At 37.7% G+C, this 16,654-nt stretch overlaps 1 protein-coding gene across 2 annotated transcripts; it reads left to right on the top strand.

Annotated features, from left to right (window-relative positions):
* The first annotated feature begins 5,820 nt into the window (after nucleotides 1-5,820).
* On the top strand, nucleotides 5,821-16,146 carry klhl22 (kelch-like family member 22). 2 transcript variants are annotated; one of them, XM_030144333.1, is made up of 7 exons: nucleotides 5,821-6,691; nucleotides 8,765-8,930; nucleotides 9,012-9,335; nucleotides 10,823-11,232; nucleotides 11,379-11,571; nucleotides 11,716-11,949; nucleotides 15,171-16,146. In XM_030144333.1, the coding sequence occupies exons 1-7, from the start codon at nucleotides 6,435-6,437 to the stop codon at nucleotides 15,510-15,512; spliced, it is 1,926 nt and encodes a 641-aa protein (XP_030000193.1). In that variant the 5' UTR covers nucleotides 5,821-6,434; the 3' UTR covers nucleotides 15,513-16,146. The 2 variants fall into 2 exon arrangements, with proteins under 2 accessions (XP_030000193.1, XP_030000194.1); XM_030144334.1 differs by having other exon boundaries at nucleotides 5,823-6,691; nucleotides 9,012-9,323.
* Nucleotides 16,147-16,654: the final 508 nt, after the last annotated feature.

A 16,654-nucleotide genomic window follows, 5' to 3' on the forward strand; every position in this document is an offset into this window, starting at 1 on the left:
TCAATTTTCCCGAGGCACACAGCAGATGGCAGGTAGTTGGCATGGAAACTGATATGGGTAGAAAGAACTGCTCTATTGGAGCTGCGCTGTCCCAAACCAATCAGCTGTATTGTCCTCTGGTCTGCTGGTTACTTCTCTTATCTGATTGAGCATACAAGTCCCATTCTGTGCTGCATACACCTGCCTTTTCCAGGAAAACACTCCACGTTAGAGGCCTTTTTACTCACCAACACAACCAAGCAAAGGATATGAAGTCAAGGCACTGTATCTTGATCAGATTAAAGTTAACTGGCATCTCTGTATCTACTGTAGTCTACATTTTGTCTGCTCAGACCAAAGATTGACAGTTAATCCTGTAAATGCAGCCCACTTTGTTTCTACGTGTTTGCCGTTTCTTATTTTTGGCTTGCGACGCGCCTACTGCACAGCTTTCTCCTGATGAGAGGAGACGGTCTTCTGCTAAAGTAGTGGAATGCTGTACTCTCAGTAATGGCAAAACCAGTCTTTCACATCCACTGAATGCATTCGCAAGAGCTCCAGCAGAAACCAGCTTTACTGTGTACCTGTGATAATGTCACTGTTATCAGTGAGAAAAGTGTGAAATATTCATGAGTATTTAAACATCTGAAATGAAATGTGCTGCTGTCAAATGGAACACTAATTTGCAAGTCCTGCGTCTTATCTTAGATAATGTTGTACATCTTTTACTGTTCAGACATATGGTTACCATTAGCAGCTTAGCATTAGCAGCTTTAAGTCAAAAACTGACAAATAATTAGATTGACTTTTCTTGAAATAAGAAAAGATGCATCTTGATTTAGACTTCATAGTCAAATCATGTGGCCAATAAAAACTCACATTTGTAGAGCATGTTTTGTTTTTGTAGTTTTTACATACTAATGTGGGTCACACAGATACTGGTCTTGAAAAGATGCAGCTGTTTATATTTAAAAGGTTTATCTAACATGACTGCTTTTATGATTGAATGGTAGTTACTGGTTCAGTAATAAATACAATTCTGGATGTGATCATGGGGCAAGGACCTCAGCCCTGAAATGAAGCCAATGCAGAGGAGCCTTTAGGTCAGGGGTGGGCAATCCTGGACCTCGAGGGCCAGTATCCTACATGTTTTAAATGTTTCCCTCTTTCAGCACACCTGAAGGTCGTTATCAGGCTTCTGCAGAGCTTGATGATAGGCTTATCATGTGAGCCAGGTGTGTTGGAAGAGGGAAACATCTAAAACATGCAGGATACCGGCCCTCGAGGACCAGGATTGCCCACCCCTGCTTTAGGTGTAATACCACTAATTGCCACTAGGTGCTGCCCCCAAAAAGCCCTAGCTCCCATATGCTGTTTCCACTACATGGTATCAGCTCGACTCGACTCGACTCGACTCGACTCGACTCGGGTATCAGGTATTATTCCTGGAGACCATTTCCATTACAGGATACTACCAACTTTACAGTACCTGGATGTCACAGCGACTCTGCGCGTAACTTCCCTGACGTCTGCTCAGAGAGTTGCTGATAAACTGGCTCGTTGCGTGTTTCACCGTCAAGCTTACGCTGAGTCTTTTTATCATCCACCAAGGACAGAAATCTCTGAACGTCCTCGACCGACCACAGGGCCGTTTTGTAGGTTGTCATCATGGATTAGCCTGCCGTTATATTTACTGTAAACTTCCGAATCTGTTTTTTTTTTTTTTTAAATGGTGTGTCGTGCATTGATGACGCAGTGATGCAGAGACATCTCACTGACCAATCAGTGGTCTACAATGTTTACATGTCACATTTTAGTGTCTCTTCACCCATTTTGGAACCTCAGCCGAGCCAGTGCTAAAAAATGTTGTACCACATATCCAATTCCAGGTTCTTTTACATAATGGAAACGCAAAAGGCCAAGTCCAGTCCAGTCCAGTCTAGCCGGTACCACGTTGTGGGAACGCAGCTTATATTGAACTTCTCTGTAAATTACCAGTAAATGGTTATATAACAGGAGTTCAGAAATAATCCATACACATACACAGTCTATGGATATGGTATACTGAGATGCATCGACAAATATTGTGCATTTGAAGGTCAGTCATAATCAATCTGAATCATAATACCAGTAATAAAAAAAATAATATAAAAGATAAAGAGAAACTTTATTCATCACCTAAAGAAACTCCCAATTGACTGGTTGTTCAGTGCACAATATTATAAAATTCAATGGTTAATTAATTCATTATTATAGTTGCAACAGGGAGTGGTAATAAAGAAAGTAAGTCATAGTAACCCTAAATGTAGTAAAATACACCATTGAAGTAGCAAAGCCCATTAAAATATTGTCTATCTAAAATAATTGCAAATAAGTTTAAAACATAGAGTAATCTGCATCAGACTAACACAGTAGTTTTCATGTTTGCTATTCAGTGCATTGCACATAGGCCATTTATTTAGCCTGATAACAGATAGATCTACTAAAAACATACACATGTTGGAAAAAAGCTATCATTTACTCTTTGAAAAGGGCATTTTCGCACCCAAGACATGAGGCCAGAGGAGCTTTTCCTCGTTTAACTCTCCCTGTGCACTCCGCTGTAATGTATGTTAGACAGGAAAATAAATCAAGTGAAGGATTGTTTCTACAGTGCTTTTTCTGCAAGTAAGAAAATCTCTACCCATCATGTCAGGAAATGATATATGCAAATTGAAAACTCAGCAGAAGATGAATGAGAATGTGGAAACCTAAGCAATATGGAAGCTTAAATTAAAAAAAAAAAAAAAAAAAAAAAAAAGAGTCACATATCATCATGCATATATGCCTTAGGAAACGCATTTGGTGGCTCATACACTTAAAAAAACAGCGGGAAATCAGTGTGAAATCTGTTTGATAGAATGGAGATCAAATATTGGTGGGCAAAAAATGATAAATACAACACTTGGCAAGAGCAGCAGGAAATTATTTCAAAATTTGTAAGCCAAAGTTCTTCCTCTTCAATCTTCTTCTATACTTGGGTTTTCTATTTCAGATAGTGTTCAGTATTAGGGGAAGTTTATATATCCATTTAACCAAAACAGATGCCTTGTTTTCCCAGAATAGGTAGATTCTCTTAGTTTATGCCTTTTATCATGAAATGTGTTCCTTTATAACAGGGGAACACATAGAGGCAGTTAGTATTATTACACAGGGGTTGAAATGTCTAATGATAAACTCTACAGCTGTCAGGATATCGTCCACTATAGAAGAAGAAATATCAATCTTTTTCAGATGACCTGTTTTCACTGGGTTGCCAGATTCAGATTAAAACACATGATAACACTGTGATATGTGAAACCAGTTTCCTAATTAATATAGAAGAGAGTTTCTTTCTTGCTGTATTAAGCCATGTGAAACACAGAAGGGAGGCTGCAGTGTGTTTCATGAACGGAAGTGTTTAGCAATTAAAGCTTCAAAATGAGCAGCCTGAACAGACTCTCCAAATGAAACATGCTCAATATCCGGGCATGTTTTTCCTGTGAAAAAAATTAGACTGTGAAGAGGCGGTGTCAGTTTCATATCTCATCTTTTATGATAGTGACTGGTATTTCAGCATTCGGTCTGTGATTCATAGGTTTGTCTGTGGTGTATGCAACAAAATGCAATTATTCAGTATTCCTCTAACCTTGGAGGATTCATTGATTATTTATGATGGCAAATCATAACATATTTCTGTATGTTTGTGTAGCAGGGAGATGCCAAATATTTTTGAATCTCACTCTGACAACGTCTGAGAGCCTCTGTTATAAAGCATTTTAATCTATGGGTGAACTTCTTCTTTTTGAAAACAGGTGGAACATGTGACCAAGACCTGTGACCTCTCAGTGTTCAGGATGAATGGATTTAACACAAGCCTAAAATGTAAAAAGATGTGAAGATTTCCATCTTTTTCTTCTGTAGGAACTGGGATGAAAACATACTTTTGGGAACATACATATACAGTGGTCTTCCTTTAACAATTGAACGTAAACAAGACAGAAGATACAACAGGGCTCTCTTCTGGTCAAATCAAGCAATTGCATTCTTATCTATACATCAGACTAAAATAGAGAAACAAAGAAAACAACGTCAACAACACAGCAATAACAATAACGCCAAAGTGAAATCATTGGAAAATACCCTGAAGGAAAGCATTGTGTTCAGTGGTGCAGAGGTAAACAAAATCAAATCAAATCAAATCAAATCAAATACAGAGAGAACATGAGAAATAAAGGAATAAAAACATAAAACAAGACAAGGCAATAACATGACAATTGTATAATGCTAAAATAAGGCAAAAAAAAATATTGTTAGTTAAAATAAATAGTAAACATCAAAAGCAAGAACACTTAAAAACAAGAGCAATTAACATCTATAAAATTAGAAATTTAACTCCAGTGCTGTGGTCCTTTTGGAAATAAATATATATTAAGCTGCAAAATATAACTGATGTTAGTAAACATAGACCCTAAGTCTACTCAGAAACAAAGAGGATGAGTCAGTATCAATACTAACTGAAGATATCCCCCTCATATTGCTCCCAATTAAAGACATCAAAACACTGCAACAAATGCATGTTTCGCTGCCTCACTGCCAACAAATTGCTTGTCATGGAAACTCAGTGAAAGGAGCATGGGGTCACAGATGATCTCTTAGGGTTAGATTCTAGGTCAAGGGTGTCAAACATATGGTCCAAAGGCCAAAACCGGCCCTCCAAAGGGTCCAATCTGGCCAGTCCAATGAATTTACAAAGTGCAAAAATTACACAGAAGACATTAACAGTCAAGGGTCACTCACTGTTTTGATCATAAAGTTAAATACTATATTTTCAGTTCCAAATGCCTGTTATCACTTTTTTTTTCTGCCTTTGTAGATCCACTCCAATCTGTAAATGACAATGTGCATGTGTAAATGATAAGCTGAGGTATAATATTGTTTAAATTGAGCTTATTTTTCTTAAGAAAGATTAGCTAGAACTTTATTGATCCCTTGGGCAGAACCCTCTGGGAAATTAAGGTTTCAGCAGCAGCACAGTAATGTATGTACATATATAAGAAGAATTAGAAGATTAAAAACAGAAGAAAATAATAATAATAACAATAACTATAGAAACAATAGTAAATACAGGCAATTGCACATTAGAAGTACTAGTAGTAATTAATAATATTAATATCAATAAAAAACAATATTTAATATAATAGAAACAATAATAAATGCAGCAATAACAATAGTACTCAAAACAACAATATCAATAATAGGAATATTAACAATAACTACAGTAATTGTAATAATAACGATTCAAAAAAGTAAGAAGTAAGTAATAATAAATTATTTATATCTGGTCGTTCATGGTTGTTCAGGTTATTCACAATTTTTGTGAAAGGATTGTAAATACAAACATTTTCATCCTATGGTTTTACTCTTTTGCACCTAAACAAAGACAAATTTAGAGTTCTCAGTATTTATAGGTTATTCTGTGTTATTTAACTTGTCCAGCCTGCTTCAGACTGTTCTGTCTGTGGCTCTTAAACTGAAGTGACTGACACTGGCTGATCTGGGACAGGATGTGGCACAGCGTCTCGGGGGCGCGCGGTCACCCGAACGCGTACTTTTCGTTTCGATGAGGGCGGGGCTCGATGCGTCAAGTAGGTATAAGACTGATTCATAAAGTCAAAATTAACTCTTTATCGGTAAAACTAATGACAAATGCACCTTTCACCTTCTATATACTCGTCTTTTTAATCAAGGTGAAATTGTTTTGCACAGTAAACAATGCATATCAACGGCTCTGATGAGACCTATTGACAGGCCTTTCTGATTGGTTGTTCATGGGGAGATGGGCGGGGTATCTGGACTGCAGTGACCAATGACGTTTGAGCTCACTGACTGATTCCAAAAAAGTAAACAGACTTGTTTTTGATGTGTCAAAAAATCATGCGACAGTGCTAATTATTCGACAAAGGAGTTGGTATAACAACATTTAATGAAGTCCCGACCGACCCTGGATGTAAGCGTACGGTTGTAGTGTTTTGCTTTGACTTTTACTGCGTCTTTGCTATTTTTATATCAGCTGGTAACAGCCAGCTGATGGCTCGCTAGCTGATTTTTACACCGTATAGACCATTTAAAGGTTAGCTCACAGCTTAGCACTGCATTAGCAGCAACTAGAGCATATTATGTAACAATACAACAATTAAATATATTCTCAGAGAATCAGTTTTATAACACAACGTAATATAATGTAACAATATGCACATGTAATGCATCGAAACACGGACTATGTAGTAATATTTTCACTGCCATAACCACCCATTTAGCCGTTAGCTTCACAGCTGCTCCTTTGCCTACCGGACTCTTTACAACTCAACACCACTGTTACATCGATCCATGACTATTGTGTGAGAAATACTCAGAATGATGGTAGTATTAAACAGATGAAAACGATGAAGCCCGAGCGTCATCTTCCTGTCATGGCTGAGGATGGAAAGCTGAGTCCAGTGGGAGGACGCGCCGGCTCCTCAGGCCGCCGGGGCCGACAGACCTACAGAAGTTCAGCCCATTTCCGCAGCCTGTTGGAGGGCCTGGTGGCTCTCAGACAAGGTGGCATCCTGTTTGATGTGGTGCTTTTGGTGGAGAATCGACCCATCCAAGCCCACCGTATACTCCTGGCAGCTTCCTGCGATTACTTTAGGTAAAAGTCACAACATGTTTTCACCCTGCTCTATGTGGTTCAGACATGTCACATATAAGCAACAGCTCAAAGTAGCTTTCAGTTCATTTTACCCTTAGGATGCAAGTTAGTCCAAACAATTCAGGCACAAAATATAGGGTACAAACATGAGTACATATTTTGTGGGCTTTCAGGTAACAAAATGCATTCAGAGTTAAGCTGTTTAACCCCAGTTGCCTTACTTTACTATCACTTTCAGTTATTACACATGATCTCATCAGTGAATGGATTTTTCTCCAGGCCACGTCACAAGACACAGCCTATTATTACAGAGTTAAATTTGAACCATTTATCTCCTGTGAATGTATCATATGATCAGTAGTTGTATCACTGTTTTCTTTTTTGTTCCTGCTATTTGTTCATATAATTCTTAGGAGTTTGCAAAACATGTTATGCCCTCCAGGACACAAACAGTGCATCAAGATACAAAAGTTTGTGTTGAATGTGAAAATGTTCAGTACTGAATGGGACATCTCTAATGGTGTCAAAAGGCAATCTCAATGAAAGGGTCACTTTATCTTAACACCACTTCTAAATAAGGTTGTCACAGCCATTACAGTCACCTTATTATAAATATTTTTGATTATTCTGTACAAAAATAGCTGAATGAAACTAATAGATATCATTATTCATCATTAATACTAATATTTGTGATTTTACTGCTTCTTTTTATATTTAACTTCTTATTACCCTCTGTTGAATTGAGGTGCTTAATTTCCATGGGTATCTGTCATTATAAGTAATTTCTTTTTATATTGAAGTTATTTCTTGTTTGTAATATCCAATTTTGTGAACAAAACCTAAAGGCAAATAGAAATGTATTTTTATACAGTATATATATATATATATATATATATATATATATATATATATATATATATATATATATATATATGTCCCATGTCGCATGTTCTCTGGCTGTAATAGGCTCTTCTTCATTAGATGTACTCTCAACTGTCAATGCTGTTGCTACTGTGTATGTATAATTATTAAACTATTGTTAGGTTTATGTTACAGCATAGACTAAACAAAACAAGTCAGTTCATTAATAATTGCAGTTCCTTACAACAATTAATCATCGACTTAAATTAGTTGGATAGCCCTACTTGTAAATATGAAAGCAAAAGGGAAATAAACTCAGTAGAAAAAATAGCCTTGGATATTGCCCAGTGAATATTATGTTATTGTGGCTTAATGGTATGTGTCTAGGCTGTGGGTTAGACAAAATAGCGATATGAAAATATATTGTGTTTCCTCCTCTTGAGATATGTTCTTGATACAACGGGCGCCAAATTTCAATTTTTTTTGTTAAAACTCATGGAAGGAGAATCACAGTTGGTGTATGAGTGCTGTTCAGTTTTTTGTACATAATTTAATCTCACTTGTCATATTCTGTGAAAATGACACCACAAAACAGTAAACGAATACATGATTATTGCTTCTCATTCTTTTTAGTGGTATTTACATTTCCTTTCTTCCTCAGTTATTCAAACATTGTGATGTTCCACAGCTAATATTCTTTCAGTGTATCATCCCAATGTATGATCAATATTGTCTTGACAACAATATTAAAATGACTAGTTACATGTGCTGAAGTTGTGTAATGTGAGTTACACTGTGAGTTACTACCCAAATTTAGTCTAAAACATTTTTCCACAGTATAATGTAAGATCAGACTCAGACTCAGTTTTATTATCATTTGATCAGTGCTACATGATAGAATGAAATATAGTTACCCAGGTCTCAGTTTGTAGCATAAGAAAGAAAAAAAATGAATTATAAAATAGAATATATAAATGTCATATACCTAGGGTAGAATAAAATTATCATAAAAAATATGCCAAAAAAAGATAAAAAAATAATAAAATAAATTCTTAATTAGTATAAAATTTCCCAGTATGCATCAACAGTAACAGGTAAAGTGGTAGTACATATAGCAGCAGCATGAGCAGCAGCAACAGTGAAAAAAAGTGGCAACAGTGAGTAGTGGGAGTTCGTAGATTGTCCTAAGTGTGTGTTATTCTTCTTTACTAGGGGAATGTTTGCAGGAGGACTGCGGGAAACGCAGCAGAAAGAGATCCCAATTCATGGAGTGTCCTACATGGCAATGAAAAAAATACTTGACTACATCTACACTTCAGAGATTGAGTTAGACCTGGAATGTGTGCAGGAGGTATTAGTTGCTGCCACGTTGGTGCAGGTAGGGTATTGTTGTCCCTTCTGTCGTGACTGAAGCTGTTGTCCTCCATTTCAGCTAACCTGTGTCCTTTTATCTTAAAAGCTTGAGAACGTCATTGGCTTCTGCTGTGATTTCCTCTTCTCCTGGCTGGATGAGAGCAACATTTTAGAGATGCATCACCTTGCCGATATCTATGGACTCCAACAGCTCAACGACAGGGTCCACTCCTACATCCTCAGGAACATCCAGACTTTGTCTCGAACAGACGTGTACCGACAGCTTCCCCAAGATCAAGTCTTCAGAGCGCTGTGCAGTGATGAGCTCCAGGTGAACAGTGAGAATGAGGTGTATGAGGCAGCACTTCACTACCACTACAGTCCTGAGCAGGTGGAGACGGACCAGGTGTACTTGCAGGTCAGTCCAAAGGTGTGTCCAGCTCTTGTAACTACTCACTATTTATAAGAAAATAAAGCAATCACTGTCACTGAATATATACCTGCTATATTAAGAGACCTCTGTTCTTGCTATTTATGTATGTCTTTTAATTAATAATTTATTCTTGAAGCAATTAATTTGTAACATTAATTTGTATAAAGATAAATTTATTTATTACCTCCGCCAAGGAGGTTATGTTTTTGTTGGCATTGGTTGTCTGTCTGTTTGTGTGCAAGATAACTCAAAAACTTATGGATGGATTTGGATGAAAATTTCAGGAAATGTTGATACTGGCACAAGGAACAAATGATTAAATTTTGGTGGTGATTTGGGGGGGGGGCACTGATCTGCCTTGGCGGAGGTCTGCGCTCTACAAGTGCTTTTCTAGAAAAGACAGCGCAGACCTCCGCCAAGGCAGATCAGTGGGCCCCCGTGGCCCCCTCACCCCCGATCACCACCAAAATTTAATCATTTGTTCCTTGTGCCAGTATCAACATTTCCTGAAATTTTCATCCAAATCCGGGGCACTGATCTGCCTTGACTGTGGTCTACGCTCTCCGAGTGCTTCTAGTTTTTTTTATTGTATTTTCAGTAGAGGTGTGCATCTTCAACAGGCTCACAATTCGGTTTCTGATCCATACCATCTTCAGTTTTCTACATTACTACACTTTTTCATTGATTAATGCAGGGATCCAGGTAAATAATTATATAGACAGAACTGAAAACAAACTGTAAGAGCCTCTATTATGAACAGCTGCATCTTTATAATATCAGAATCTGTGACCCACACCAGCACAGAAATCTGTCTATGGTGCTTTACAAGTGGAGATGTGTTGATTTACTTACCTCCTGACTGATTATGATATCTGCAGAACATTGCATCTTAAAATCAAGAAATTCTCACACCTCATGTTTTCAGATGTCTCAGGACACAAAGAAAAAGTTGAGATTCGTTTTCAATCAACACAATATTAAATTATTTAACTTAAGTCATAAAATAGTTGAGAAATCCATCTTTGGTGGAATAACCCAGTCTCTGCATTTTTATGCCCCGCTTTCAACAGAATAAGACAGACTTTAAATCTGCTTGTAACCTTCCACAGATTGCTTTCCATATAACTCTCAGCCACATTCACATTGTGGGTGGATGTCACTCGCCACTTCTACAGCTAATCTACCTTCCCCTTCAACACATTTCAAGTCACGGGCTTTAAATGGGCTTCAGGTCTGGGTGTTTGGAGTAGTGTCTTCAGTATTTGAGGGGCATATGGGTATAAAATGATATATGTCATTCAGCATCTCAGACCAATTACAGTTTTTATCAGACAAATATAAAACAATAAATGCAGCATTAAAATATAGTAATGTCGAATTATAGAGTGGTTGCATCACTGATTAAAGCATAAAACATATTTGCGACACATTTCATGAGTGTGATGATGACTCAGTCTCATCTCTTTTTTGTTTATCACCCAAAGGACAATCTTAAGATGCTTGAAGCTGTGCGTTTCTGCCTAATTGAGAAACAAGTGCTGCAGAGGTTGTATGGAAGACTCAACTCCTGTCCACTGAAGGACTCCGTTTCAGCTGCTCTGCGCTATCATGAGCAGGAAATCCTGCAGCCGGTCCTGCAGACTCCTCTCACCCAGCCCCGGTCCACTTTCCACTGTATTCTGGGCTTCGGGGGAATGTTCACCTCCAGCTCGCTCACAGACAGTGAACATTTGTTTCAGGTGTTCCACCCAAACTGGGGGGAGTGGAGGACTCTCACTGCAGCTCATGCCCCTCGAATGTCCAACCAGGGCATCGCTGTGCTCAACAACTTTGTGTATCTTATTGGAGGAGACAAGAACACCAGTGGATTTCGAGCTGAAACCCGCTGCTGGAGGTGAATTTTTTCTGTTCATAAGTTTTCAAACTGGAAATGTGGCTTATTTCATGTTGCCTTTGTAGTTACATCAATGTGTTGTTAAGTATTCTTGATATATTAAGATGATTCCTTAAGCCTGACTATCAAAACGTCTGTTGTCCCAGGTATGACCCCCGTCATAACCGCTGGTGCTCTATCCAGCCCCTTCAGCAGCAACACGCTGACCACTGTGTTTGTGTGGTGGGCGGTCATATATACGCCATTGGAGGACGGGACTACAGCAATGAACTGGACTCTGTAGAGCGCTACAACCCACACACCAACATGTGGGAATATGTAGCACCCCTGAAGCGTGAGGTGTGAAGATGAAGACTTTTAATTAACGCATAAATTGCATGTAATACTGCTTCCATCCACAAGATGGCGCAACATACTCACCAGTGTAAAGGATGCATTCACGGTATTCTGTATATTCTAATACATATCTGATTTTCTCTTCAGGTTTATGCCCATGCTGGAGCAATAGTTGATGGTAAAATCTATACAACTTGTGGCCGTAGAGGGTCGGCGTACCTTAGAGAGACCTACTGTTTTGACCCCGCAGCCAATCACTGGACAGCATGTGCAGAGGGGCCGGTGGAGCGGGCATGGCATGGCATGGCCTCTGTTAACGGACGTGTTTATGTAATTGGTGGAAGCAATGATGAGCATGGATATCGGCGAGATGTCATGAAGGTAACGTCACTAGCATCATCGTTGGGTTTTTTTAATGGCAGTGTTCATAACAGTGTTAGATATGATGGGATGCATCTGTATAGCTCACTCTGTTAGATACTTTTTACTCCACTACATTTGTCAGTTTTAGGTGACAGCTTTTCATCCCCATCCTGTCTAGTAAAAAACATATACTCTCCAAATGCGTTGATTTTCCATGATTATGGTGAACTAAAGGATGCCTTTATGGATTTAGAAAAACTACATCTTAAGCTAAATGCACTGTTTAAAAAAAACCCTCTTGGATTTACTGGAAAATGCATTATCACACAGCTGCAAACAGGCCTGACTCTGTTAACAATGACTGTGTTTACTTTGAACATAGATTAAGTATATTTTCAATGTAAATACATACAGTAATACTCTTATATAAATGAGATTTTGAATGCTGAGCTATTATTTGAAATGCCCTATTTTCAAAATAATTACTCTTTTTCTTATAAATGTTTTGCCACTATTATAGTATGAGCCAAACAATAGATTTATTTAACCACATACAGCAATCCGAAGAGCAATTGATTCATTTTAAACACTGGAACATGTACAAAAATTATGTTTCGTTAGCTCTTTAGCTTTGGAAATGAAAAGGCAAATTTGACATAAATAACTTAAATAATCTAAATATATTATTGACAAAAAAAAATTAGTAAGAATGACAAATACCAACACAAAAGGTCAGTAGAAAGGTACCATTCAAATGTCAAAACAATGGAAAATTATGTAGAAATACTGATGAAAATAGGATATTTTTGTTCTTCAGGCTATTTTTATGTACGAGAATGAAGACAAGTGTAACTATATTTACAAGATATAACTTTATTCGGCCTTGAGTTTAATTTGTAAAATGCCTTGAGATAGTTGCATATTGTGACTGAGATTATATAAATAAATTGAACTGATTGCGTCAAATTAAAATAATTGAAATTAGCTTAAATAATTGCATAAGGTGACAGGTCTAGGTATTACTTCTGCTAAAGTAAAGGATCTGAGTATGTCAGCCATTGCACTGTAAAAATACTACACAGTCTGTCTTTGTAGGTTTAAAATTCAGTGTTTTTTTTTTTTTTTGCATTGGTGAATTAATTAAATTGATGTTTGGACAGTATAGGGCAGCTCTTTTTGACTGAGGTTATACTTTTTTTTTTGTACTTTATTTTTTATTGTTTTAGTATAAGGTACAAAACAAACAGAGAAATGGTCACAGATACATTCAGACATTTACATACTGTTTACTGTCCACAGATTGAAAGAAAAAGTCCCATTTTTCCAGTACCTCACACCATTGTGTTGTTGTAGGGGGAGATTGAAGGTCATCATTTCCATTAGATGGATATGATTGACAATTTTTATCTCCAAGGAGATTGAGGGAGGATCCTTCTCTAGCCAATATTTGGTGATGGCAAGCAGTATTCTACACAGATATACAGATAAGATACTTTATTGTCATTATACAGAATGTACAATGCAATTCAGGTGCACTATCAGGATACGAACTCATAAAATAGCAATAGTAATAAATAGTATTAATAACTATAAAATATAAATATATAATAAAAAACATATTGAAAATATACATCACTTTTACATAATTCCTCTGGGGGGATGGTGAAAAAACCAAGTACCCAATGACACATCAAAATGAACACCAAAAACTGAATACATCAATTTGATCATATTTCCCCGAAAGCCAACAATACCAGGACAGGACCAGAATGCATGTGCTTGATCTGCCTCAAGTGATCCGCGCTCCCTCCAGCAAGAAAATTGAACACCAAAATAAAAGATTTTTGTACAGGTGTGATAAGGAAGTGGACCAGACTTTTCTAACAAAAAACCCTCCAGGATAGTGAGTTTCTTGTGCAACTTTGCGATCTCCATCCCTCTGATCATATCTCATTTAGTATTTCCTCTTGCAGGTCTCTCTCCCATTGATTTTTTTGTGTTGAAAATATATCTCATTGTCCTTTGAAATCAGGGTTATAACAGTTATTGAAAGTGTTTAGATGAAATAGAGTGAAGGCCTTTGCATCCAGAGTCTGCAGTTTTAATATGTGCTTTTTTGTTTTTGTATAGTTTTTTCAGTCAATAATTATCACTACACACACGAACAGTGCGTATGGTGTACAATGAATAAATTGTTCAGTTAGTTGTAAAAGTTTGTAAGATGAAACATAATAGAATAGTGAAGCAGTGAGTGTCAGAATAGCCTTTATTATCATTTGACAGCACAGAGTACATCAAATGAAATTACAATCGATAATTAGGGACATCGAGGCCGCTGCAACTTCGGTCACGCCGCCACAGAACCCTTTTCTTCAAAATTTGCAATTAAGAACAGAGGATAATGCAAGTACAAATATAAGACATACAGTTTTCACACATTACACGTGGACAGATGCTGGTACTTTTTCCAATGGATTTGGGGGATTGGGTGGAAAAAAACAGAGTGTGAGGGCAGACGGTTGGAATGGGGAGGGGGGAGAATGTGTGTGTGTTGTGTGTTTGTAAGATTGTGTGCAAAATAAGAGACACAATAGGTCAGTGTGTTTTCTGGTCCTCCCTGCTTCCTCCATGTCAAAACAGTGTCCACTCTATGTTGTATTTTACATTTTATACTGTCGCTCCATCTCCAAAGGTGTAGGTTTCCTTCTGTGAGTTGTCCTTAACGTCCTCTGTTTTGATCTCCTTCTGTCAGCCGCTGTTGAATATAGGCTATGTAAATTTCACTGTGATTATTAAGGCAACTCTGACAGATGAGGGAAAAATGTAGGAAATCCAACTTTTAGAAAGAAAATTTTAATGACAGTCATATACGGTCATATATAAAAAAAAGTGATTATTTGTGTTGTTGCTGTCAAGCAGATGCTAAATTAAGTGGAGATGCCGTAATAGTAGTTTCTAGTCTCAGGTATGTAAGATCATTTTATTGATGCTACCATTGATCAGTTCCTTCAGTCAACAAACAACAGCACAAAAATGATGAAAAAATCAGTAGAATGTCATGAAATTAACAACACAGATACTGAAAAAGCCTATTGAAATTGATCCTTGAATGTCAGGGATCATAGATAACAGGTACCATATGTATATTCACAGTGTTGAGCAGCATGTCATTACAAAACCAGTGGAATATTGAGGCAAATTTGTGACAGTAGGGGTTAATTTGTTCTCCTTTTTGGAAGGTGGGATGCTTCGACCCCTTGTCCAACTCTTGGTCCTTAATGAGCCCTCTACCTGCTGGACATGGAGAACCGGGCATTGCAGTGCTCGACAGGCGCATCTACGTACTGGGAGGACGCTCTCACGACAGAGGTAACAGGATGAAATACGTTCACATCTACAATCCCGATACGGACGAATGGGAGAACGACACCGAATTTAAGGAGCGCGTCTCTGGCTTGGCGGCCTGCGTGGTGTTAATGCCCCCTGCTATTATCGCCCAGGCCCAGAGCTTGGAGCAATGCACCAAAGCATACTGGGAAGACGTAGACATGGACAACTCAGACGACTCCAGTGAGGACTGACCTGTGTCTTATCTGCTGAGAGGCTGTGTAACATTCAAGCACTGGAGACTGCCGTACACTTCCTTATCTAGCATGTTGAGTTTGTACCTTGAGGAGGTTTCGTGGCAGTGGTTGTCGCTGCATCGTGTCTGTTTTGCATGATGACCACTTTTGAGTGCCTCTGAACCAAAGTGACATTCAGGACCTTTGCATACAAGCACCTTTACTCTGTTCTCTCTAATACACATAAACACACACCCACACCATCCATTCATACATTGATCTCCAGTTATTATCCTTCTTTAGCTGCATCTGAATTATCTAAACCAGAGGTGTCAAACATAAGGCCTGCGAGCCAAAACTGGCCCGCCAAAGGTTCCAGTCCGGCCTGTGGGACGAATTTGTGAAATGCAAAAATTACACTGGAGATATTAACAATCAAGGATGTCAAAATCATTTTAGTTCAGGTTCCACATACAGACCAATTTGACTTAAAGTGCATCAGACCAACAGAATACTATCATCATAAGCTATGAATAATGACAATGCCAAACTTTTCTTTGTTTTAGTGTAAAAAAGTAAAATTACATGAAAATCTTTACAGTTAGAAACTATCCTTTCACAAAAAATATGACTAACCTGAACAAAAATGAACAACCTGAAATGTCTTAAGAGAAGTAAGTGCAATTTGACCAATATTCTGTTTGTTACTAAAGGTTTTGTGTATTTGTAGATCCACTGTGATCTGTAAGTTGTAATTTACATGTGTAAATGACAAAACAGAGGCATAATATTGTTAAAATTACACTTATATTTCTTAAGAGATTTCAGGTTGTTCGTGTTATTTGCATTTTTAATGAACTGTTTTCTGCTGTTATTACTGTACTGGTCCAGCCCACTTCAGGTCATATTGGGCTGAATGTGGCCCCTGAACTAAAATGAGTTTGACACCCCTGATCTAAACCCTCATATCTTCCGGTACTGATTTGAAGTCTGTTGGCTATGCACTGAGACATTTGTGGGCTCTCAGTTGAGGATGAGGATTACAGATAATGTAAACATTCAATGTGATAAATTTAGGGGGAATCTAATCTTTATAGTTATGGTTTCATTGATGTATATTCACTTGAAAATGAGAATAGTTGTTAATCTTCCATAGAATA

Source organism: Sphaeramia orbicularis, chromosome 9, assembly GCF_902148855.1.
Source record: "Sphaeramia orbicularis chromosome 9, fSphaOr1.1, whole genome shotgun sequence".
In the NCBI taxonomy this organism is placed as follows: domain Eukaryota; kingdom Metazoa; phylum Chordata; class Actinopteri; order Kurtiformes; family Apogonidae; genus Sphaeramia; species Sphaeramia orbicularis.

Excerpts from the sequence above, each read along its gene's own strand:
- klhl22 (XM_030144333.1), top strand. The coding sequence starts at position 6,435 with ATGAAAACGATGAAGCCCGAGCGTCATCTTCCTGTCATGGCTGAGGAT. Across the intron at positions 6,692-8,764 it reads GCTTCCTGCGATTACTTTAG|GGGAATGTTTGCAGGAGGAC; the intron begins GTAAAAGTCACA and ends CTTCTTTACTAG. Across the intron at positions 11,572-11,715 it reads TAGCACCCCTGAAGCGTGAG|GTTTATGCCCATGCTGGAGC; the intron begins GTGTGAAGATGA and ends TTTTCTCTTCAG.